This window comes from Silurus aristotelis (assembly GCF_946808225.1).
Source record: "Silurus aristotelis genome assembly, chromosome: 12".
NCBI lineage: Eukaryota > Metazoa > Chordata > Actinopteri > Siluriformes > Siluridae > Silurus > Silurus aristotelis.
In genome coordinates, this window is record NC_139585.1 from 22,214,301 (window position 1) to 22,239,824 (window position 25,524).

Here is a 25,524-nt window from a genome sequence, read left to right on the forward strand (position 1 = left end):
GTACGATAAAAATGGCAAGAAGCATGCTTTACCTTCTTCTATAAACAGATTCTGTTTGTTCTGGCTAATTATATACTTTCAAAAGTTCATACCACAACGGTTAGCAGATTATATGTACACACTCTACACAGCCTCTAAATCTATAGTATCTTCCATTATCTGCTTTTCCTGCTATAAATCTTTTACAGCACACCAGTAAATTTTGCGATCATCTTAAATGTTAGAGACAGTGTTAGTGCATTTCTTCTCTCACTGCACTACCTCGAAATTGTTCTGGGCTTGTGCGCTGCAAACGAACAAATTCCTTGTCAGGAAAATTGCTTCTCTCACAAGCACCAGAAACCTACTGGTCTCGAACCAAGGAACCAGTTATATAAAGGACTGGGAATGAGGGTCATTTTTTGTTGCTTTAGCAACAGCTCAAGAAGGTTACGTTGTTTGCAATAACACAATGAAAAGGAATTACAAATATGTGATATTGTGTTATTTTTGGGCAAAAATGTGCTAAAGCCCCAACCAAAGCCATAAACCAGATGGATGTTGGAGGAGACTAATACTTCATTGGCAGTGGACCGTACAGTGAACTTTCAGAATTAATTAAAAAAGGCAAAAAGAAAATTTATGTTTGAAGTGAAATAAATAAACATAAGCCCGATTGTTGAAATAATTGTTCGCTATTAATCATAATCATATTTAGTTTAAATCAATGGCTAACGGTGATTTATCACAATTTGAAATGACCAAATGGAATGAGAGTTTTTTTCCCCATGTTTATAGCTGCTGTTTTTGCGTATTTCCACAGTGTTTGGTAGGACTAGTGTGTTTTTAATGATTCAGGTCAGGCACGACCAAACCCTGTGCTGTAGAGATGCTGTGATGGAGCACCAGAGACTATATGTAATCGTATTAAAAAGTTGTAATTACTAGACCATGTGTTTCAGCCTAAAGCTTTTCTTTTCAGTGTTTCTTCACATTATTACTTCTCTGAAATGCTTGACACAGCACTTCCTTATTTCTGTTCGCCAGTCAGAGCAGGTGAAAACAGTCCCACCTTTTCGTGCACTTTAACACCCTGATAATTATGGCTAGTCAGTAAGGTCAAAGAGAAAAAAGTCATTAAAATAATTACTAGTGTCAAATTTGACATGATAGGTGAATAGAATGTGAGATTATTTTTTTAAATAAATGCTTAAAGACACTGTCTTTGGGTCATGTTCTGATTTGTGAGCTAGCACTGAATGAAAGCTAGTTAGCAGTATCCAAAGTGTTATGATGTACAAAGCTAGATCAGTGCACTGAAGCTTGAGGTATATTTCCAAAATATTTGCTGCTGTGGTTTATGAGAATGTTTGAAACTATTTCAGCTTCCCTTATATTTCTGCTCCGATTCTATCAGACACAGGACCATGAGAAGCCAGAAGAAGTCTATTTTAGGTGGCTATGTAATGCTTTGCTAAAATTAGCCCAATGTCTGTCTACTAAATCTGAAATCACGATAAAATCTTTTCCTTGATATTAGGATTGTTAGCAATGCTAGTATTTTGGAATTAGCAGGATTTATTGAGTAATCTTTTCTTTTTCAGAAAAACAGTAATAGCAAAGTATAAATAATGCTAGAACCATTTTTATAACCAAATGCCTTCTATAATACACTGGCTAATGCTACTGATAGATGGAGAGGGATGGATTATTAGTGGCCAAGCCACAAATTAGTTAAATTACCCGAGTTCTAAACTCGGGCAAAATAACTGCTATGTTTAACAAGCATAACTTTGACACAACACTGGAGCTTTATTGGTCTAAAAGTGCTCTAAATAAGAATTTGTTGCTACAACAGTGATGAATGTTTTGCAGAAAAACAGCCGGACTGAACTTGGCAAAGTACATGACATGTTCAGTCAAAGTTTCCTGTTTTTCCTTTCTCATTTTAGCAATGAGTGGCTTATTTTGTCAAAGCGTGACTTTAGGATGTTTTTAATTCATTGAGATCATTTGGTGCATAAATCATTCCTCAAATCACAGGCAGTGAAGGAACAGTGAAGTTTGCTCGTGGATGAAAATATATTTTGGAAAATGTTTCTCTCTCACGGTGTGTGTGTATGTGTGTGTGTCCGGTGTGTGTGTGTTTTAAAGAGTTCATCTTTGTTGTGCTAGATAAAAGTGTAAAGCAGTGAGAGAGTGCTGGCTTAGGCCTGCATGTGCTTAGGCCTGGTTGTCCTCTGGACTGTAGCCTAGGGAAACACTTCTCCATGCTTTTTAGAGGTTAAACATGGCATTCTCCCCAAGAACTACCTCCACAGCCAGCTGTTGCTATCCCGAGCCTCTATTCATGGCAGAGAAAAGCATTTCTTTCCTTGTTTTTTTGGTCAAATAAATGAATCTTACTGAAAAAAAAAAAAAAAAACACTGACAATCTTAATTTTCACATCATAAACCTAATGCTTTGCTTTTGTCGGGTCAATAAATGCTGCAAATGGCTTGAATCGGCATGCTGGGTCTGTGCTTGAAGCTCCAGCTCGGGCTGTTCTGGTCAGAAGGACCCTGAAGGAGCAGTGGGTGGAAGGTTCCCAGTGTTCATGACGAATAATTCAATGCAGCTGTTGGAGAGACTTTGGTTTAAAAAAAAAAACAAAAAAAACCTGGCTCAGACCAGAGACTTTGTTATGACAAGGAAAGAAATGGGCCTGTTACTCCAGAGCCAGCTTGCCTGCTTTAAGACAAAAACAAAATGATTGTTGTTCACAATTCAAACCCAAACAGCGCTCTGTCTTGGAGGTAATTGTGTAGATTCACCCTGGTACTAATTCCCAACAACTATTCTTGGTCTTGTATAAATGCAATTTCCAGATAAGCCACATAATTTATTTCCGGAAGTGATATTACAACTATTTATATGCTTGCTTGCTTCTGTAATTGTTTTTCAACAATTTGTTTTGTTTTTTTTTTGCGAAAAAGAAAGCTAAACGCTGCTGTAATGTTGCTTTACAATCTCTCCATTAGCTTCGATCAACCCATTCTATAAAATACTGCTAATCTTGGCTAGCTAGCTAGTGTATTGTTTTCAGTACATGAGATTATGTGAGATTTTTGCCCTGAATAGTTGCTTTTGTGGTTCTATACACATTTTAAAAACGATTTAAAGTGTCTGCACATGTCTATGCATCCCATTCTGGTTGCAGGAGAAGCAGCAAATCTTCTGTGTTTCTTAATAAGAATAGCTTTAACTTGCAAACCTCCTGTGGACATAACATACTCCCGTTGTTTGAGGCCAGGGAACACAGCTGCTGATAACGATTTCCTAATAAACCCCTGCATCCAGCTTTCATGGATGGTGTGGACATCCCTTGCACATAACTCTGCATCCACAGATAATCAAGAGTCCAGCACACATTTTTATGAACTGACTCATGTGTTAAATGAAGCCTTAAACCAGCCAGACATATTTTATGCTTCCTTTTTTTTAAATAATAGTTTTAGCTTGTCGGTTTTGTTTTTGTAAGTATATGAGAAAGGAGAGTGTTGTGCATGGAGTCAATGAGCCCCAACATTGAATCGGTTAATAATACACCAACTTGGATACAACCTATGCTTATGTATAAGTCAATGCAGAAATCCATCTTAAATTGTTATTAACTCATTTACCTCTGTTACTGTGTGTCCAAAATTTTGAAAGCATAAATGTGATCTAATTGCCTTGGGTCTATGACTAATTTGGGCTCAAGAATAGTAATAGTAATAGCATGCAAGTGATAATATTTAAAGCTTAAATATGCAAGGGTAATTTTGTATTGGGTATGTTTTTTTTTTTACAAAACATTGACACTGATTGTGGAAGTCTCTTGCTATGATGTAACTTATTTAGGGACACCCAGGACCAGTCATTTCTTGCGAAACATCGCCTTTATAGGTTTGTGAATGTTGACTTCCCTCTACAGTTCAGACATCAACATTTTCTCCCTAGGTTGGATATAGACATGTGGTCATTATCTTCTTGAAATATCTATGGCAAGCAATTCTTTAAATCTTGGCGGATGTAATCAGCTTGTGGGCTAAACTGTCTTTACACACATGAATCTTCACAAGAGCATTTGAAACCACTAGTCAATAAACCCCAGAGCATCAGTGATCCACCACTATATTTTACACTGAGTTTGAGGGATTTTGCTTCAATGCAGTAATCTTTCGTCCAAACAGGTGTGAGGAGCCAAAACATTTTAATGGCCTAATCCAACCACAATTTCACTGGTATTTCCTGTGACAGTCCTGCATTTTGTGGCTTTCTTTCAGAAAAGGCTTTGTTAGTACTTTTGTTGGTGTCTAACAATTTATGGGTATGAATGCATTGATAGCAATACTGCAGAAATCTCAGGCTAGTATATATATATATATATATATATATATATATATATATATATATATATATATATATATATATATATATATATATATATATATATATATACACTAAATTGCCAAAAGTATTGGGTCACCTGACCTTTCCTGATATATGTGGTGCCTCCACAAAGCTGGAGGCACTCAATTGTACAAGACGTCTTTAGAATCACTATAATAAAATGTTGCATTCAGTTGAACTTGGAAACACAAACCTGTTCCAGCGTGGCAATACTGGAAAAAAGTGAGCTCCATGAAGATCTGGTTTACATGCTTTGGATAGGAAGATCTTGAGTAGCCTGCTATAGAGCTCTGATCTCATCCCTACTGAACACCTTTGGGATGAATTGGAACGTTGACTGTACCCCAGGCCTCCTCACCTACATCAGTACCTGACTTTCGTAATACCCTTGTGTCTGATGGACACAGATATATCCATAAGCACACTTCAAAACACTTCAAGTGGAACAGCTTCCCAGAAGAGTGGAGGGAATCATAAGAGCAAATTGGGACTAAATGTGGAATGTCATTCTCAAAAATCACATACCATACTTATGACCAGGTGACCCAATACTTTTGGGAATATGTCTCTAGATAATTCTAGGTCTAGGAGTTTGATGCTTTTGTTTTTTATTATTTCCTATTTTAACTCTGATCAAGCCATATAGCTAGCAGGTGCATTCATTTAAATTGTTCTGTCATATTTCTGATTGAATAATACTAAGTTGATTGCTGATTTAGGTGTCAGTATCTATGCTTGTCAAAGAGCACTAAAATAAATATTTATACTTAGTTTTCTGTTATAAAAATGCTATTGCAAAGTTCATTTATATTTGGTTCTAACATTTAAACATTTTATATTGGTCTTGGTTTTGCTATTTAGTATTTTATAGCAGTTTATGTAATGTTACTGCATATTCATTATGTCATTTTTGTGCAACAACCACGTGTCTGAGAGCTAAAGGCTTGTGGGGTTTCCCATAGTGATTGATGACTAAGGGATTTCAAGGTGCCCAAACTTTGAGAACAGATTGTTAAGGATTATTTGCATTTGTATTCTGTTTTTCTGTTGTTGTTTTTTTGTTTTAAAAGAGTGAATGTTTGAGTGGAGAATTAGCTTTACTTAATCTCTGCACATTTTCTTGAAACTTGCCAGAGGTTGGCTGTATACTAGGAATGACAGCTCAATAACTTTGCTATGTAGTTACACGTAATAAAACATACTGTTAAAAGACTGCACAGAGATTGTGTTTTTGCATCATATGAACATTTTGGAACTGGGATCCCATTTATTTTCCGCTCTGGGAATGCTGTTAATCTGTAATCTATTTAACCAGCCCAATTGGCCATGCATCAGTAAAAGCATATGATACAATTCTGCTCTGAGGCTAGGTGTGCAGCTGATGATAGATGGACCCAAAATTCCAGTTAGGAGAAAATCATCACTGAACAATCTTTTTATAACAGAGTTGTGCAACTGTGCAAAAAATATCACTTTAATACTGGACTGGCAAAACACAGTACCACTTTAATATCAGCATATTAACACTTTATTGACAATCACAACGGGACACATTGAATATGGACTTCTGTCAATATCTCTGTCATATACACCCCCCACTCCCTCTGTCTAATTTTTTTGTGTTCATTTTAATTTAAAAGTCTATCTATCTATCTATCTATCTATCTATCTATCTATCTATCTATCTATCTATCTATCTATCTATCTATCTATCTATCTATATAGTTCTCTTTATTTTCATGACTATGAAAATTGTAGAGTCACACTGAAGGCATTTTTTTTTTCGAGTTCTGTAAGATTTCAAATAGAACTGAAATACACTTCTATGTCAAGCTTCATCGCTTTACCTTTCTAAATTTCTGTGTTTAACTCTCTTTGAACTTTAGAGGGTTTTGTGGGTTTGGCTTCTGTATACAGGAGCTGTCTCAAAAATAAGAACGTGGAGAAAATGAGTAATGACTTAAAACGAGCGATGACTTTTTTGGTGTTATCTTTTTTGGTTTAGTGTTTTGAAGTAAAAGTATGTAGTTAGTACTAATATGTTAATAAAATGTAGTTACAAGATTTTGCTCTGGTGTGAAAAGAGTGACAACAGTGTGAAAGTCATTGAATCAATCTATGGTGAAAGGAGAAAGATGGCTAAAGCGGGAGCCAGAGGAGATGAAGCTATGAGGAAAGATCTAGCTATGTTTCTATCCTCACCAATAACCATGAGCTGCACAAAAAACTAAGGTTGAAAGTTCAGCCTGCTAAAACAAGGTTTCTCATTACTATTAGGAGCTCAACAAACTACAGGAGGGGATGCACATAGTAGGACCACTGATTCTCCCTGGAATATTTCTGCACTAGCTCAAATACTGACTGGATGGAGATCCCAAAGCAGACCTCACAGTTGGCTGTGTTGGAACATCTGGGAACATCTGGGGTTTGCCCAGGAAAATCTCAAACCTATGGCTGAGGACAGAGAAATGTGACTTCTTCAAGGTCAATAGGAAAAGCACGAGGAAAATGAATTTTAGCTTTTAGTCAAAAATGTCTCTTTGTTGCATAAGATGCATAATCAGCTATTCAGAATGCATGTGCAGGTTCTAAGTTGGCTCTTCATGCTCCAGTGCTCGTTTATTGAACTGGTAAACATTTCTGAACCAAGCCATGTATCCACTTTCATACTATAATCGGATACAGTGAATCTTTTTTAATTGTAATATTTTTGACCTCTGACCGAAAATAAATTGCTGGGATTAGCATGAGCAATGCAGCTTCCATTACATTTGTTATAACAACAACAACATTCTAAAATGCAAACGATATCAAAACTTTTTTGACATTTTTCACATGATTTTGTTGTACTTGAACAGCCTGGAAATAATCTAGAGTTAAAAATACAACTTATTGTAGAAAATGAACTGTAAGTGTATCCTATTGGTTGAATTTTTTGGTTTGTTTATTAAGATTTGCCAATTGAGATTTGTGTCCTTTGTTAAAAATACTATATATAAAAAAAATCGGTAATTTATGTCAACAAAAACTCAAACTGATTCAGATGGGTGACAAAGTAAAAACAGTATGCAGTGTGTTGAAAGTGTTTTGCCACAAGAACTGCTTCAGTGCAACTTGGAACAGATTCTTCAAGTCTCTGGAAACATAGCGAAGGAATGAACACACTTCTGCCAAAAGATATTCCATGAATTGGCATTTTGGCGATAACAGTGATGAGTGTTGTTTAACGCATCGGGCCGCAATCCCCAAAAAGTTTTCCTTATAGTAGAGGTCTGGTGACTATGGCCACAGAATATGATTTAAATACTTTTATCATTGTCAGGATTTCCGTGGGTCTTACAAAGTAAAAATAAAAGGTGTACGCCTAAAAAAGTCAAAAAGTTAAATTCGCTGTTCTAGGTCTTGAATCATTTTAAACAGGTCGTAATTTTTCGACGTCTATGTAACGCTACCTCTAATGCTTGTAGAAATTCTTCAGCAGCACTTTAGAATTTTTTTGTTTGTTAGTTTCCATGGTGTTTAAGTTCTTAATTTCTTTAGTCCAAAGATAATTTGCTGTTTTACGACTACAAATGAGACCGACATGCATCAGCTTTCTGTTATTGGTGCGAGTCTGTTTTGGACTGTACCAGAAACGTAAAACGGATTTTATTTTTTAGCTATGGGGAAGTGCAAGTTTAGAGATTCTTGGCTTGAAAAAAATTATGTAGGGCTTGGTTAAGGTCACTTCCTAACAACGTGTTTGTGTCTTTTTGATATTGTGATAAATTCCATTCTTAATGTTTTTAAAAAGTTCTTAAAAAGTCTTAAATATGACTGTGAAACCTGCAGAAACCCTGTTTATTTATCCATTAATTAAGCTATTATGCCATGGTGACTGGAACATGATTATCTTAGAAGAAACAACTTCCAGTAGGACAGAACTGTTTCCTCATAGCATGAAGGTGATCAGTCAGAAAAAGTTGGTATTAATTGTACTATAGAGACACTTTACTTTTACGGTACTACAAATGTGAACGATACCAGTAAAAGAAATGAGTCTTGTAGTACACCATAGCAGGCAGTTAATTCATTACCCTGGCTGTCTGTATATACAGCAGTGCTGGCTGAGGGCTAAAGAAACCACTACATAGTCTGGAAAATATGAAATATAGATGTGTGGACTTTCATATAGTGATATTTGTGTTATTACAATTTTTACAACAGAGTAACCCTGAAAATAGACATGCATGTATTTTTTTACAGACAGATAATATTTATATCCTGACTCTCTTTCAGAGTTAATGGTTAAAACATGTGCTCATTTATCGTTAGACCATACTGAGCGTATAATATCTGAAACAGCCAGGACAAACTCGTTGAGGTTTTATCCTGAACACTCTCTTTCTACTTTTTAAGGCTCTTTAAATATAGGTTTGTGTAGATTGTTTGGTTTTTTTTTTCTGCAAAAACTGATTAACCCAGTACCATATCAGAATGTTATTAGCTTTATAAATCTGCATGTAGGTCATAATTACTGTAAGTATTTCTAATGTGAATCACTTTCCAAGTGTATTTTTTCATGGTATCATTGTAATGCAGAGCTGATTCATATGGTGCAGTGTTGGTTTGTGCTGTTTTGAAGTGAATGTGCTTCTAAAAACATCCCTGTAATTCCAAGGATATAAATACACACTGGGTATTTGTCTGGCTTAGCTGGGCTTGTGGCAACACGATTTTGCCCATGTCACCAAATGAACTGTCGGTCATGCCAGTTTGATTTCCCTTAGTGATTTACTGTCTTTTGTGTATCCAACTTGGATCATTATTAACATTAATCAAGCTTATTAACTAACATTAATTAACATTAATACAAATTCATGCTCCAGGTACACTATATAAACAAACTGTTACCACAAAGTTAGAGGCACACAAATTTTCCCTTCACTTGAACTAGGATACAAAAAAATCTATCAGCATGACGACAATGCCCCTGCGCACAAAGCCAGCTTCTTGAAAATATGGTTTGAATGGGTTGGCGTGGAAGATCTTGAGTGGCCTGCTGTTGAGTTTTAAACACAATTATTACTATTGAACACCTTTGGGAACACTTTTTGGAATGCTGAGTGCACCCCAGGCCTCCTCACCTGACCTACATTAGTAACTGACATTGGTGAAATGAGCAACAAATGTCCACAAACACACTGCAAAATTTTGTGGAACATCTTCCACAAGAGTGGAGGTTATTATAAAAGCAAATGGGGGTTAAATGTAGAATTAGATGTTTAAAAAATGTGAATCTAATGGTTAGGTGTCCACAAACCTTTGTCCATATAGTGTTCATGTTGGATGGATTATTTTAACCCCACACTGCAGGGTAACCCTTTACTCTTAGAAGGTGTTTATATAATAATAAAATATGCTGATATTTTGAATGCTTGATGGTTTTAGAGAAGAATTTCCTAAATATAAAACTTACTGATATGCACCAAACAGAACTCCTATATGAGCCTTCACTTAACGCAAGCCCACACATTTCCTGCAAAGACATCTTGTTGCCAATGAGCAGGGAATTGGCCCGTGCATTCAACCTGCATGAATTCCAATGACAAAGATTTTTCCACTGCTGGCCATGTGGCAAAATGTGTAAAGATTACTTGCTGATTTTTTTTGTTTGTTTTACACATCCATAAGTGAACCCTGATGTTTTATTCTTTCTGAAATGTCCCTTTCTTCTGCGCAGCTGCCGCCGAGGGGAGGGTGAACGGAGGCGAGGATTTCTTTCAGAAGGTAAGGGAAACCACACTGCTTTGGCAAGTCTGTGTAGTGGTGTAAAACCAGTCAAAATCATATTGCCTACAGAGTTCTGTGGAAATGACATATGGACATGCTTAGCTATGCCCTGCTGCCTTGGTAGCATGAAAGTTTGCAGAATAGTCTGATTTCTCTGATCGCTCGATTTGCAGCAGATTTTGCTACTGCATTGCTGATTAATGACTTTTGTATGCCCACTCGCATCCTTTTTTTTTTTTTTTTTTTTTAACTGAGGTGGACTTAAATCCTTCTGTTGCCAAAGCAAAGACAAGCACATTTGACCTGTGTCGATAACTTTACAGGGGAAATGGGTGCAAGCTTTTAAAGCAGAACACTAGCAGGACCAGGGTGGATAAACACAGAAAGGCCGTGTGTGGGACTGGCCAGATGGCCCAGGGGTGGGGAATGCAAGCCAGGACCCAAGTGAGACCACGGCAGGTGGCCCACTCCTGTAAAAAACCTGACTACATTTACAGGCAGAATGGAATAACGCCTTCAAAATAAACACACTCTCCAACTTGCCATAGTTCCGATTCAGTGAAGAATCACACTCACCCTGAAAGCTAAAAGGTTTGTATAAACTCAAAATGAAAGGGGTGGGAAAATAAACCCACTAGGCTACGCGAGTATGTTCTAGAGGATAGAGTGTGCTGTGGCCTGGACCTCAAACTGCTTCAGACAGTAGTAGTCAGAGCTTCAGGAATGCCAATGCTGGCTTTTCAAATAATCATTTACCAAGTTGTCAGCCAAGTTGGAAGTAAAAGATTTGATGAATAGGAAAGAGCCTGTGTTTCCAGAAATGGCAGATTGGTACATTTGCCCCCAACAAAAGATTTAAAACAAATAGTGAATAGGTTTAGGCTGCTTTAAAGACAATAACGCTTTTGTAACACCTCGCACGCTAGATTTCCGAGGCAGCAGCAATATTAATAATTTCCCCGAGTTAGATTTGGTAACCATGTTTTATTAGTTATTAAACATTTAGTGGGTTGGTAATCTCTAAAATACTCAGTGGTAGTAGCTGAGTGGTTAAGACTCTGGGTAACTGACTGGAAGGTCATGGTTCAAGCCCCGGTATTGCCAAGCTGCCACTCTTGGAGCCCTTAAGCAAGGCCCTAAACCCTAATGCTCCAGCTGTATCATGGCAGACCCTGCACTCTGAGCCCAGCTTCCTAACATCACTGGGATATACGAAGAAAGAATTTCACTGTGCTGTAAAGTACATGTGAAAAGTATAAAGCACCTTTCTTTCAAAGTTGGAGGAACACGATTGTATAGAATGTTTTTAGATGTAGTTGCAATACATTTCCTTCCACTTGAACTGAGAGACCCAACCCTGTTCCAGCATGAAAGTGTGCACAAAACCAGCTCCATGAAGATACTGAAGTGGGAGATCTTGAGTGGCCTGCTATAGAGCTCTAACCTCAACCCTATTGTTGTGAACTCTGAGTGCACCCCAGGCCTCCTCACCTCACCTACCTCAGTACCTGATTTTACTAACACATTTGTGGTTGAATGAACACAAATCTTCCAAATCTATCTTTCAATCCACACCTTGCTAGCTGTACTGTTGCTGCTGTGATTGGCTTTTGTTCTGTCTGAGCGATCTGCCCATCACAGAGAACGATTCAGAACGATGTTTTCAGTCACAACACTGAGTTCCTGTCTGTCAGAGTTTCGGCACTGGGGTCGAGCACAATGGTAGGATTCAGTCTCTGTGGATGTTTACGCTTAACCTGAGTGCTGAGATCAGCTTTCCAACAGAGACTAAAACGCAGGAACCCTCACCATTCTTTATAGTATGTACAGGATGAAGACCAAGGCACTCTTTACTGTCTAAGGATTTCCAGTGAAGACAGTTAGCAGAAGCCTGCAGAATGATCAATGCTTATATGAGCTCTTCTTTGGAGTCCACTTGGACCAATGTAGCAGTAAAGGACAGTATTGTTATTGAAGTCGATTGAGCTTAAAGTGGATCTCCTTTCAGGATTTGTGAGTGTTTGTTTAGGATTTAGTCCAGCTACTTTATATTGTATTTAATGCATAGATAAAAAAAAAGATATATATATATATATATATATATATATATATATATATACACACACACACACACACACACACACACACACACACACACACACACACACACACACACACACACGTGCACACACACACAAAGTTTACTGGAACAATTATCATACCTGATTTGTTTCTATAAGTGATTTCTTGAGTACTTCACATTCCACAGCCAGTTGCAGCAAAACAGTTTCACCAGTGCAACAGGTTTTATGGAATTGGACCATCACAAGTTTTCAAAGTGAGTTACCTTCTTTCCTCGCAACCTGTCCAGGACCGAGATTTAAACCAGGCGTCCAATATCCCACATCCAGATAATCTTATCAAAAGCTACTTTCAGTACGTCTACACTTCCTGCCAAGAACCCAATACACTTTCTGATCATCACTATAGCCTGGTTAACTCATTATTTATCCTGAGACTGTGTGGCAGCTGTGCTTTAACATTCCTCTCCTCCTTAGTCCCTCCAAAAACCCCCACAATTGTTTATCAAGTGAAGACGGATTGTAAACAGAGAATTATTTGTAGCGGGACTAGCCGAGAAGCCGGAGGTAACGAGAAGCAGGTTTGCAAGTCCTGGAACATAACGGCTTTATTAGCACTTTTCATTGGGCTCAATGTGAAAGCATGTTCGTAAACACTGCAGTATAGGCGGACCACCATTTGACATGAGCTCTCAATCAGATGTGGATGGTAACATGAGCCTGACAGAAAGCCTTAGCACAATGGGTAGACGTTGTGCCTTGGAGTCGACTGTGGTTAGAGTATGTGCCACATTTCGTATTGATTGCTACTTTCTATTACAATAACAACCAGCTTATATGCTAAAAGCATAGACATTTTAGAATACAACGTTTGCATCAGTATGCAGCCGCCTAGACGCTTTCCAGTGTAGTGTTACAACCCGGTATTTAAAACGTAAAAAATGTCATCTACACAACGTTTAACGGTGCAAAATAAACAAAAGTTAATTAAAAGTGCAAACTGCTTTTTTTTTTTTATGAGAAACTTTTACGGCCATGCTACAACTTTTTCCTAAGCAATCCCAATAAAGCAAAATTATGACTCAAGGCAAAGGGATTCATGTGTAGTTTCACTCATGGTTTGTGTGTTTTGGTCATGGACAGTGGACAGACAAAATTCAGGGGAGGAGTAGCAAAAATTACATTTAGATATAAGAATGTTTAGCATGTTATTGTAACCTTTACCAGTAAATGGCGCTGTCACAAAATTTGTTGCATAGCCTCAGGTCCCAGTCCTGGAGATGAGCCTTACTTTCTGTTTAGCAGATTTGCTATCAGGTTCATAAGCTTTATAAGCTTCATAAGCAAACCATTTCAAATATTTATAATATATTTTGATAACCTTTGTGAAGGTTACTTTGACGATGATATATGCCACAATTGGTGGCGCTTGGAAATAATTTGCAGTTGGAGCAGCAAACAAACTGTTTAACAGACTAAAAAACGCACTAAATGCAAGATGGTGAAAAATTTGTTTAGGTTGTCTATTTTTCTTGGCAAAATTGGTTTAACATTTTGGATTAGATAAAGGCACATGATGAAGAGCGATTACAAAAGCAAAAGTATTGCCACTGGTTTTTAAACTGACTGACCTAGGAACACATACAGGCTCTTGATTCTCATGAACTCATTAACTTGAACAGTATTCTGTTGGAAGGTAAACCTTTACCCTAGTAAATCTCTTGCAGACTAGAACTTGATCAGTTTCCTAGTCCCACAATATGATGCTTACACTACTATGCTTTACTGTGTAGAAGGTGTTCTCAGGGTGATCAGCAGTCTTGGGCTGGCTCCAATTAATAGGACTTTGTGCCACAGTCAAAAAGATTTTGGTCTCACAGGAATAGAGTTCCTTTTTCCAGATGTTAGCTGAGTCTCCAAGTGGGATTTCACATGCTGTTTTTTAAGAAATGGCTTTTTTATTATTACTCTTTCATTAAGTCCAGGTTTGTGGAGTGTCTGGTTTATAGTTGTCCTGTGAACAGCTTCTCTCCGGCTCAGTCAAAGTTTCACTTGGCTTCTCGGTTGCTCCTTGCTGGCGTTTGGTGGATGACTTCCTCGGATTTGTTCGTGCCACATTCTTTCCATTTTTTAATAATGGAATTGATAGTGTTGCTCCGCATGTTCAAAATATATTTTATTAAATACATTACAATTGACAGCTCTGAAAACCTAATGGCGGTTGTTCAGTTTCTAATAGAGTAAAAGAATCCTGACTTCCTGTTTCAGTTCAAATAAACACTATGCTGCTGTTAGCACAAAGGCTGACATTGTGCTGTGTTTCTGTTAATAATTTCACTGGTTCATTTGCATCTGGCCTTGAAATGGATATGAAATCCTAGGAATTCACAGCTCCTTTCATATGAATTCCCAATGGAAATCTCTATTGATTTATCAAATTTTTTTTACCATGGTACCTTGCCTGGGAATTGTTTTCTTTCTTTTGGCCAGTCCCGTTTTTATTCTAAATGGTCCCAAATTAGTGAGCACAAGTTCACTGAAGACAACCACATTAACATCCATCATGACTGATTTTAGGCAGTATTAAATTTGGCTTAGCCAGTGTGCCAGCTACAAAGGAGAAAATGTAGATATGATCCACGCTGAACTTCAAAACAAGTGTGCATGGAAACAGTGATGTGGTGACTGGGACCATCCCATCACACACTCTTTGCCTCGCTGGACGGAGTACACAGGCTGTGAGGTAAGTACAATGACTGTTGAGACTCCCGTTTCTCGGCATGCACTCAGAGCTCATGGCAATTAAAAAACACACTTCTCCCTGGGACAGGAAAACTATGGAAATAATGGTCATGCAGGCCTGTGATGTGGGCCAGGCCGCTCCCCACGCCTACGAACAGATGACTCCTCATGGTCTTGCTCACTGTCTGTCTGCCTTTTTTCCACCGATGAAGTGTTCTGCTTGGCCTGGATTTGTTTTTGCCTTTCTTTTCTGACACATGCTTTTTCTAAAACAGCGGAGGCAATTCTTGTTTTCCCCTCAAGCCTCTGATCAAGGTGTGTATGTGTCTAACTAGACTTGTGTGGTCAAGAATGTTATTCAAACTTTTTAAAAGGCTTTCAAACTTTGTTTTTTTTCCCCCTCTGCTCAGCCAAACTGTCTGTGATACCCTAATTTGTATCAATGCTGAGAGTTTTAAGTTTAGGCTTAGCTATAAACAAAACCAGTGTGAAAAGTGTAATGTGAAATGGCTTTGCTTTTATCTGAAAGCATATCAACTTTACATCTGCTTCAGAGGAAATGCAGAGTGGGCTGTAGCTGAACTCTCATTCACGACTCCAACACCCTCAGCCGAAAGCCATCTTAACAGCAATCACATAAAGCAATGACATAAAGCTAAAAATAGTAATGCTCTGTATGTGCTGCTAAATCATGAACATCCTGAGTGTTTAGGTTTTTGGCTTAAAACATATAGTCTTTTCATATAGGACCTCTGTATAAATGTGGAGTCTGTCGGTCAGTGAGAGAGTTCGAGAGAAAGAGTCCTTTTGCATTAAACAAGGCAGTTGTGTTGAATCATGGGAAATTTGTTTCTCTATCTTTTTTTTTTTTAAATGATCAAGTAATGTATTTCTGAGCCATACGAGTCATAAATGCTAAATCCGCTGGCTTTACAATAATGATGAGTCAGGCTGAAAGTAAAACAAAAATGCTGTTTCATAAAGGAAAAAAGATTATTGTGTGTAGATAAATCATTCATTCATGTTTAGAATGCAGAAGAACACAGAGAGAACACAAGAAACCTCACACTGACCAGGATCAGACCAGGCTCCGAGGCAAGAAAGCTTTACTGCAACAAAGATCTGCCCTTGATAAATCATCATCTTGTTTAAAAGTGTATAGAAGTATATAGGTTCAAAGTTTATGTATATGTTTCAAAAGCTAATCAAGAAATGATACTTGATGCCGTTAAGAGCTTATGCCATCAAGCTTTTGATATTGGGTGGACCAGCAAACACGTCATCCTTTGGGACACGTGAATTTCTTTGACCAATCTTTAAGTTCCTGCATCTTGTCAACTTTGAATCTGCTGAAAATATAAAGTTTTAGCCCACCCAAAGGTCTCAGCTGAATCAATATACAGAAACAATTGTATTTTTTATTTTTTTTTGCATGGACGTGTTTCATAACAACAGCCAAAAGCTGTTTATGCGAATTGAGCTCCTGACTGAGTCTGGTTCTGGAACGAGGGTGGCGCAATGACAGCTGTTTTCTGTGGACCACAGCAAGAAGCAGGTGCCAGACCAGAACTAGCATGGCAGTCAGTTCTCACACTTAGTTCAGCTGGAGCATTAAATATCACAATGTGGGAAATTGTGCTACTCCTTCTAAGCTGATTCTTGATCAGCTTAGAATTGTTAAATGCTACATTTTTTTTACTACACCATTCTTGGCTGGAGCTTGTCTCAAGCTGCATATAGTTTACAACTGTGTACAACTGGCTGATATCAGTTCATAACCTGTAAGTTTAAGAGATAAGATGATTTTTTTGCTGCTCCGTATTTCACCGTGGCTGCATTTGCTCTTCTGTAGTGTGTGTGTGTGTGTGTGTGTGTGTGTGTGTGTGTGTGTGTGTGTGTGTGTGTGTGTGGTCTGATTGAATGTGCCTCTCACATGGGCATGGTGCTGCCAAAATCAGCAGTAACATCAGAGTGGAATAGCGTTCACAATGGGGTTTGATACGGAGCCAGAATCATTTGTAAAAATTTGCCACCGTGGCAGCGCTGACCTTTACACTGTAAATTGCTAATAAAGCATGAAAGATGTGCAGAAGCCAGACTCACATCTATTACACAAACGTGACGTCTTCAGACAGAGATCTTGGGGTCAAGCCGAGCAATATGAAACCTCCTCAGTGGCATCTGTTGAGTTTTGTGGCTTATAGTTGAAACCTTACAAGAGTGTAATTTAAAAAAAAAATCACCTCAATGTTTGAGTCATGTATAGGGTTGCAAAATTGACTGGAATGGACAGGAAACTTTGTATGGGGAATATGTGGGAATTAAGGAAATAAACTGGGAATTTACAAAATTGCAGGTTAGCCTGTAACAGAAAACTTAAATTATAATTATTAAATAATACTGTGCATTCCTTCATAAAAACTGATAATTTCTTGAATCCTGCACAAAAAAGAATGTAAAAAATCTTTACACGTATTCACGTAAATTACATTATTATTACCTACATTTATGTTTAATACATCTTTGAGCTCGTGTAAGCAATTGTGCAACAAAATTATACTAACAATTAATTAAAAAAATTTTAAAATCTGTATTATTTTGCATGCATGTCAGCTTATGACCAAACAAAATGTTTATATTTATGTTTGTATATGATGCAGTTTATTTACATTTCTCAAAATTTCTAATGAATTCCATAAATAATAAATGAAGTTTCCACTTTGGAATATATGCTAAATTCCTCAGATGAAGTTCCCATAGAAGGTTTTTGTGAAAACCTTTTTTCTGGAAATTCTCCGTCCCATTGCAACCCCAGTCATGTCATGTCATGTATGATATTGGATTCTTGTCCTCTCAGTTGATTGAAAAAAATGTCCATGTGAATATAGCAGGCCTCCAACACTTTTTATTGAACACGTGAATAAACGTGCGAAGGTGGACATAAGGCTGTTGAAACCCACTGCATCTATGATGCCAAAAATTTTTTTTTTCCAGTGCTTTTCTCCCGTCCCCTAATAAATCCTTAGTTTCCAGAAAGGAACCGAGCAGTTTGACTTTTTTGCTTTACTGTAAAGTTTCAGCTTGGATTGTTTTAATTGGACGACGTTTCCCTTTTTCAGCTGGACATGTGTTATTAGGTGATTCCGAGCCACAGCTCTGCAGGCCTGGCAGCTTTCAGCGGCACGGTGGCGTGACAAAGAGTACAATGTGTTTTCTTTGACTTTTTCAGAAACCACTAGAACCAGCAACTAGACACGTTTGTAATGTCATCTGTTTTTCTATCAGGAATGAAAATAGTAGCGAGAGAACAATATGCACTATGCAAACCGTTTACGTGTACAGTGATTTCTGATAAATAATTCTTACCCTTCAGAATAATGCCCTTTCATTGATCTTATAATAGCTTCCTATGTGAATCTGAGGGAAATGCAGATTTTCTTTTTTTCATAGGTCGTAAGGGGAAGTCCACTGTTAGTTATTAATCACCTCTTGAGTGGCCGTACTCTTGACTTTTTAATTCCAACAGCAGAAGTCAAGTGGTTGGAATGCAAAGCCGTATGCCAAGCACAATGTGTGTCTTTCACTCTTACCACTATGAGCAGATGAAAAGGGCAAACCACCAGTGCAGCAGGGCAGATATTTTTTTTTTAACTGGAGCTCCACTTTAACACTGCCTAAGCACTTTTAATACACACGCTAAAACCTGGTCACGTGCAAAGGACATGTGAGTCCATTTGGCCAGGATTCAAACCCAAATTCTGATTTTAAAAAGATCTGTTTGTAGTTACAAGAATTGAATGCACTTTGCTAGAAATGTGAACAGATCTGTGTAATACGTTAGGCATGTTTCCTAATTGTATTTTCATTTCACATTCTAATTTATAACCATATCATGCACGACAGCTGTTTAATGTACAATCAGGGGATACCTTTCTGCTTTGGATTTTTGTTTAAAAGTGTTCGGGTTGATCGTTTGAAAACATTCTAAAATAGTTTAGATATATGTCTTTTTTACACATGCTGCATTTGCGCTGCATGATTTGAGAGAACTATTTTGTTGATTGTAATATCTGTGGCTTCCATTTTTTCAGGTCATGGAGGAGACCAATACTCAGATCGCATGGCCTTCGAAGTTAAAAATAGGTGCAAAGTCTAAGAAGGGTAAGCTTGCCTGAATTATTCTTTCATTGTGTGTATGTGCATGTATAATGTCTATATGTTGACTGAAAAACTGGAAAACTGTGCTGTTATCCTGTTTTGAGTTACCGTGGTTAGGGACAGATTGATATGTGTATGTGGAACCCTGGGAAACCCTTCTCATACTGCAATTTCTGTTATTTTTATCCTATGTAATATATCAAATCTATAGGCATGCTTTGTATGTAACTTCACTTGCCATTTACCCAACATTTTAAAGTCAAACCTCAACAGTAAAAAGGAAGAAAATTGCATTTAAAGATTCAATTCTGACTCTTGACAAAGTAGGTTCAGTCAGAAAAACCTAAATTTTTGCCTGCCAGAATTCAGCCACAGTGATGGACAGTTTTCCCAGACCGTCACACATTTAGTAATACTTTCACAGTTCAAAGGAAAACACTATAAATTTAGATATGTGTACACTCTCCAAGCCCTTTCGAAATTACAGCCTAAGTAATACAAAATAAAAAGACCATTTCATCTTATCAAAGTTATGCATGGGGAAAAAATGCCTTTAATAAATAGCGCCAGCATCTTCTTGGCACCTTGCTATGAAGCTCTGTGTGTTATCTCAGTTTCGGCTGCCTTAATAATGAAAGGTTTTTTTGCAATAGCTTTTCTGAAAGAGGAACATCTTGTACATACATTCCACACTGCTATTAGTTTAATAAGAGAATTAGTTTAAGGGCAGAGGTTCACCAATCTGACAAAAACTGTGTTTTCCAATTGTGGAATAATGTTTCTTAACATTAAATTGTGAAGACCTCGAATATCTCATCATCTTTACGAGAATCTGGAGAAATCTCCAAATTTCTTGCAAGGGACAATGTCGGAAATTACCATTGGTTGCTTGATCTTTGGGCCCTCAGCCAGCACTGCTTTAAAACCGCTGTGATCCTTTGATTAAAATCACTTTATTGGTTTAAAAACAACCCCAGAAATCATTGTTTGTGAACACAGTTTGCCATGCTATCCATGCATGCAGGTTAAAGCTCTACCATGTAAAGAAGATAATCCGGAAATGTTGCCGTCTTTCATTTAAAATGAACTGATGCAAAGGCACTGAGGGTGTTTTTCCTTTTGGTAAACCTTTGGAATTTATTCCAGGCTGACAAAATATGCTACAATTCGAATTCTCTCTGAATACCCTTGACCAGGTCAGAGGCCATTCAGAATTCCACTGCACGTTCTCTCGTGTTTGGCCACCAGCCCTGGGCATTGGCTGCTCTAAAGACCGAACCTTACATAATCTTTCACTGTTATCTTTTGACTGAATGTGGCAAGCATCCCAGCTAATTAGGGATGGAAAACATATGCAGAGCCTCAGACATGTGGTCCGCACCAGGCGCAGCGTTGTGTCGCACTCCTCTGTCCTCTGGGGGCTCAGCTGTGTTGCAAGAGGTTCACTGCAAGTCTGTGTGCAGCTCATCATGACCAAACAGCCAGCATATTGTCTCCGGAGTGAAAACACTCTCTTTGATGTAGTGTTTAGCCTCAGTGTTTGTGAGACATGACAACAGCCGTTTACAAGGCACATGTTTAAATATATCACCATGTTTATATATATATATATATATATATATAAATATATATATATATATATATATATATATATATATATATATATATATATATATATATATATATATATATATGATCATGAGTCTAAAACCTTCTTTTCAATGACTTTATGTGAATAAGGACATGGGTGTTGTGGCGAGTTAAAACCAGGAGTTTCTTCCATCATTTATTACTTCTAAAAACTGACACTGAACTGTATGTTCGTGCTAAGTAGATACCACCAAGGGGCAATGGTGTTTCTAGGTCCTGGTGAACCACGCCATGACCCAACGTCTTCCCATTGATTAGTTTCATCCTTGAAAAGCTCCTCTCTACTTCAGCTACCATCACTGGATGAGTGAAACATATTCTCCGATCAGTCCAAAAATTTGGATACATTTCTGTGACATTTACATGTATAAATTTCACCCTAAATGAATTTATCGCACAGTTAAATACATTGTGTGTCATTGTGCACAATTTATCGAACTCTCAAACCCAAAAACCATCAAACTCCTTGGCTAATTAAAGCCATTAGATACATACAACATCTATATCCTTATATAATACAGTATGTCTTTTAAATGAGTGTTTATATTATAATTTATATTATATTATGATATCCTCATAACCAATTCATGAATGATCTGCATACACACCTTTATCTTTTGCATGTTTCCCCGCTAATTCTTTCCTCTTTTTTTCTGAATTGGGCTCCTAAAGGGCTTTTTTGTCATCCATCATTTTAATTTGGATTCTGTTCTCTTTACTGACGTGACGTCACCCAACCCCTGGCTCTTCTTCTGAGTGTATGAATGAGGGAACTTCTCTTGGCTGTGGGTGCAATCTCCGAGTACCGAACAGGGACATTGACCGTGACATGACATCATAACTAATGCGACCGTGCAAATGAGCGGTAAACAACAGAAAAAAACTATGGGTTTTTTTCTTTTTCTTTTGCGTAGGCACCCCGTGCCTGCTCCTTGGCAAGATGCCGCTCTGGTCGGTTGCCCATGTCGCCTAAATTTAAATCTGCCAAGGGCCAATCAAACCCAGTTTAAAACAGAGCGTGCACTTAACCCTGATTGGGGACTTCCTGCGTGTTTGACTGGTTAAGTTTTCATTCACTCATAAATAAAAAGAAACAGCTGATTTTGTGAAATGTAATTGAGTAAAAAGGAAGATATATGAAGTAAAATGTGGTAAAGTTAAGGTAAAAGTCTCCCCAAACAGAAAAAGTAAAATACAGATATTTGAAAAGTATGCTAAAATAAGTAGTACATATATGTAGAACATATCTTCAGAAAATTGTAACACACAGACACATACAACACTTGTATACACATCTGTATTACCCAAATGGGGTCTAACAAATATAAACTATTTTATTTTACTTTTTTTAAATACATTTGGTTTAATCAATTTAATTTGTGCCAATTTAATAAACTGCACAATTTAATGAATATACTAAAAAGTGTATTGCATACATTTTATTTGTTCTAGTTATTTTATATATATATATATATATATATATATATATATATATATATATATATATATATATATATATATATATATATATATATATACAGTACAGACCAAAAGTTTGGACACACCTTCTCATTCAAAGAGTTTTCTTTATTTTCATGACTATGAAAATTGTAGATTCACACTGAAGGCATCAGAACTATGAATAAACACATGTGGAATTATATATGGAATTATATACATAACAAAAAAGTGTGAAACAACTGAAAAATGTCATATTGTAGGTTCTTCAAAGTAGCCCCCTTTTGCTTTGATTACTGCTTTGCACACTCTTGGCATTCTCTTGATGAGCTTCAAGAGGTAGTCACCTGAAATGGTCTTCCAACAGTCTTGAAGGAGTTCCCCGAGAGATGCTTGGCAATTGTTGGCCCTTTTGCCTTCACTCTGCGGTCCAGCTCACCCCTTAACCATCTCGATTGGGTTCAGGTCCGGTGACTGTGGAGGCCAGGTCATCTGGTGCAGCACCCCATCACTCTCCTTCTTGGTCAAATAGCCCTTGATGCCTTCAGTGTGACTCTACAATTTTCATAGTCATGAAAATAAAGAAAACTCTTTGAATGAGAAGGTGTGTCCAAACTTTTGGTCTGTACTGTATATTATATTATATATTAGTATATTATATATATTATAAAGTATTGTAAAATATTATTTTTATATATTATTTAACCAAGCAGGCAGTTTATTTAAAATTGTTTAATAAATGTAAACTGTTGATGTTCACAAATGTGAATAAAAAAATAGTAAACTGCGTAATTAAAAAATGACAAGAATTTTTATGTTTTGCTTTTATTTCACCCTAACTGTATGGTATATGGTAGCGGGACTTTGAGTATGATCGCAGCATATGTGTATATGTATGTGTGTGTGTATATATATATATATACAGTGAGGAAAATAAGTATTTGAACACCCTGCTATTTTGCAAGTTCTCCCACTTAGAAATCATGGAGGGGTCTGAAATTGTCATCGTAGGTGCATGTCCACTGTGAGAGACATAATCTAAAAAAAAAAAATCCAGAAATGACAATATATGATTTTTAAACTATTTATTTGTATGATACAGCTGCAAATAAGTATTTGAACACCTGAGAAAGTCAATGTTAATATTTGGTACAGGAGCCTTTGTTTGCAATTACAGAGGTCAAACGTTTCCTGTAGTTTTTCACCAGGTTTGCACACACTGCAGGAGGGATTTTGGCCCACTCCGCCACACAGATCTTCTCTAGATCAGTCAGGTTTCTGGCCTTTCGCTGAGAAACACGGAGTTTGAGCTCCCTCCAAAGATTCTCTATTGGGTTTAGGTCTGGAGACTGGCTAGGCCACGCCAGAACCTTGATATGCTTCTTACAGAGCCACTCCTTGGTTATCCTGGCTGTGTGCTTCAGGTCATTGTCATGTTGGAAGACCCAGCCTCGACCCATCTTCAATACTCTAACTGAGGGAAGGAGGTTGTTCCCCAAAATCTCGCAATACATGGCTCCAGTCATCCTCTCCTTAATACAGTGCAGTTGCCCTGTCCCATGTGCAGAAAAACACCCCCAAAGCATGATGCTACCACCCCCATGATTTACAGTAGGGATGGTGTTCTTGGGATGGTACTCATCATTCTTCTTCCTTCAAACACGTTTAGTGGAATTATGACCCAAAAGTTCTATTTTGGTCTCATTTGACCACATGACTTTCTCCCATGACTCCTCTGGATCATCCAAATGGTTATTGGCAAACTTAAGACGTGCCTGGACATGTGCTGGTTTAAGCAGGGGAACCTTCCGTGCCATGCATGATTTCACACCATGATGTCTTAGTGTATTACCAACAGTAACCTTGGAAACGGTGGTCCCAGCTCTTTTCAGGTCATTGACCAGCTCCTCCCGTGTAGTTCTGGCCTGATTTCTCACCTTCCTTAGGATCATTGAGACCCCACGAGGTGAGATCTTGCATGGAGCCCCAGTCCGAGGGAGATTGACAGTCATGTTTAGCTTCTTCCATTTTCTAATGATTGCTCCAACAGTGGACCTTTTTTCACCAACCTGCTTGGCAATTTCCCCGTAGCCCTTTCCAGCCTTGTGGAGGTGTACAATTTTGTCTCTAGTGTCTTTGGACAGCTCTTTGGTCTTGGCCATGTTAGTAGTTGGATTCTTACTGATTGTATGGGGTGGACAGGTGTCTTTATGCAGCTAACGACCTCAAACAGGTGCATCTAATTTAGGATAATAAATGTAGTGGAGGTGGACATTTTAAAGGCAGACTAACAGGTCTTTGAGGGTCAGAATTCTAGCTGATAGACAGGTGTTCAAATACTTATTTGCAGCTGTATCATACAAATAAATAGTTCAAAAATCATACATTGTGATTTCCAGATTTTTTTTTTTTAGATTATGTCTCTCACAGTGGACATGCACCTACGATGACAATTTCAGACCCCTCCATGGTTTCTAAGTGGGAGAACTTGCAAAATAGCAGGGTGTTGAAATACTTATTTTCCTCACTGTATATATATATATATATATATATATATATATATATATATATATATATATATATATATATATATATATATATATATATATATATATATATATTATATATATTTATATATATATTTATATATATATATATATATATATATATATATATATATATATATATATATATATATATGAAATATAATAAATAAATAAATAAATATAATATAATATAATAGATAGATAGATAGATAGATAGATAGATAGATAGATAGATAGATAGATAGATAGATAGATAGATAGATAGATAGATAGATATGAATCAAAACACAGTTTCAGTAGTTTGTTGAAAAGATTACTGTTAAGATTGTAAAAGCTCTTCAAGGCTCAGACTTATCATTTTTGTACTCACTAATTATTAGCAGATGTTGCTCTGCTTCCTTCGAAACTTCTACAACCTCGCGTTCAGATAAACATATAAGACTTTTTGTTTTCCTCCACTATACTGACCAGCCAACAAAAATCATCAGGTCAGATTCGATCCTTTGTCTGATCACTTTGAACGGTACAAACAAGGCCAATCTTGCCGTCTGAAAGATTTGCATACCAGTTCCAGTGGAGTTGCTGCCAGCTGCACACTTATGTGTCTCAGGAGAATGCATTCCATTCCACACACTCCGAGGTGATGCTGGGTAACTCTGGAAGCGCTCGTCTGTTTAACTCATTTGACACTGTAGCGCTCTGA

General features: G+C 37.4%; 1 protein-coding gene across 2 annotated transcripts in view; it reads left to right on the forward strand.

The window, feature by feature from the left end:
* The window catches only part of bicc1 (BicC family RNA binding protein 1), a 71,092-nt gene that overhangs the window by 5,230 nt on the left and 40,338 nt on the right, over positions 1-25,524 (forward strand). For both annotated transcript variants that reach the window (XM_083556944.1, XM_083556945.1), the window contains exons 2-3: positions 10,137-10,183; positions 19,101-19,170. In XM_083556944.1, the coding sequence (XP_083413070.1) occupies positions 10,137-10,183; positions 19,101-19,170 (117 nt within the window). The remainder of the gene's footprint in view (positions 1-10,136; positions 10,184-19,100; positions 19,171-25,524) is intronic.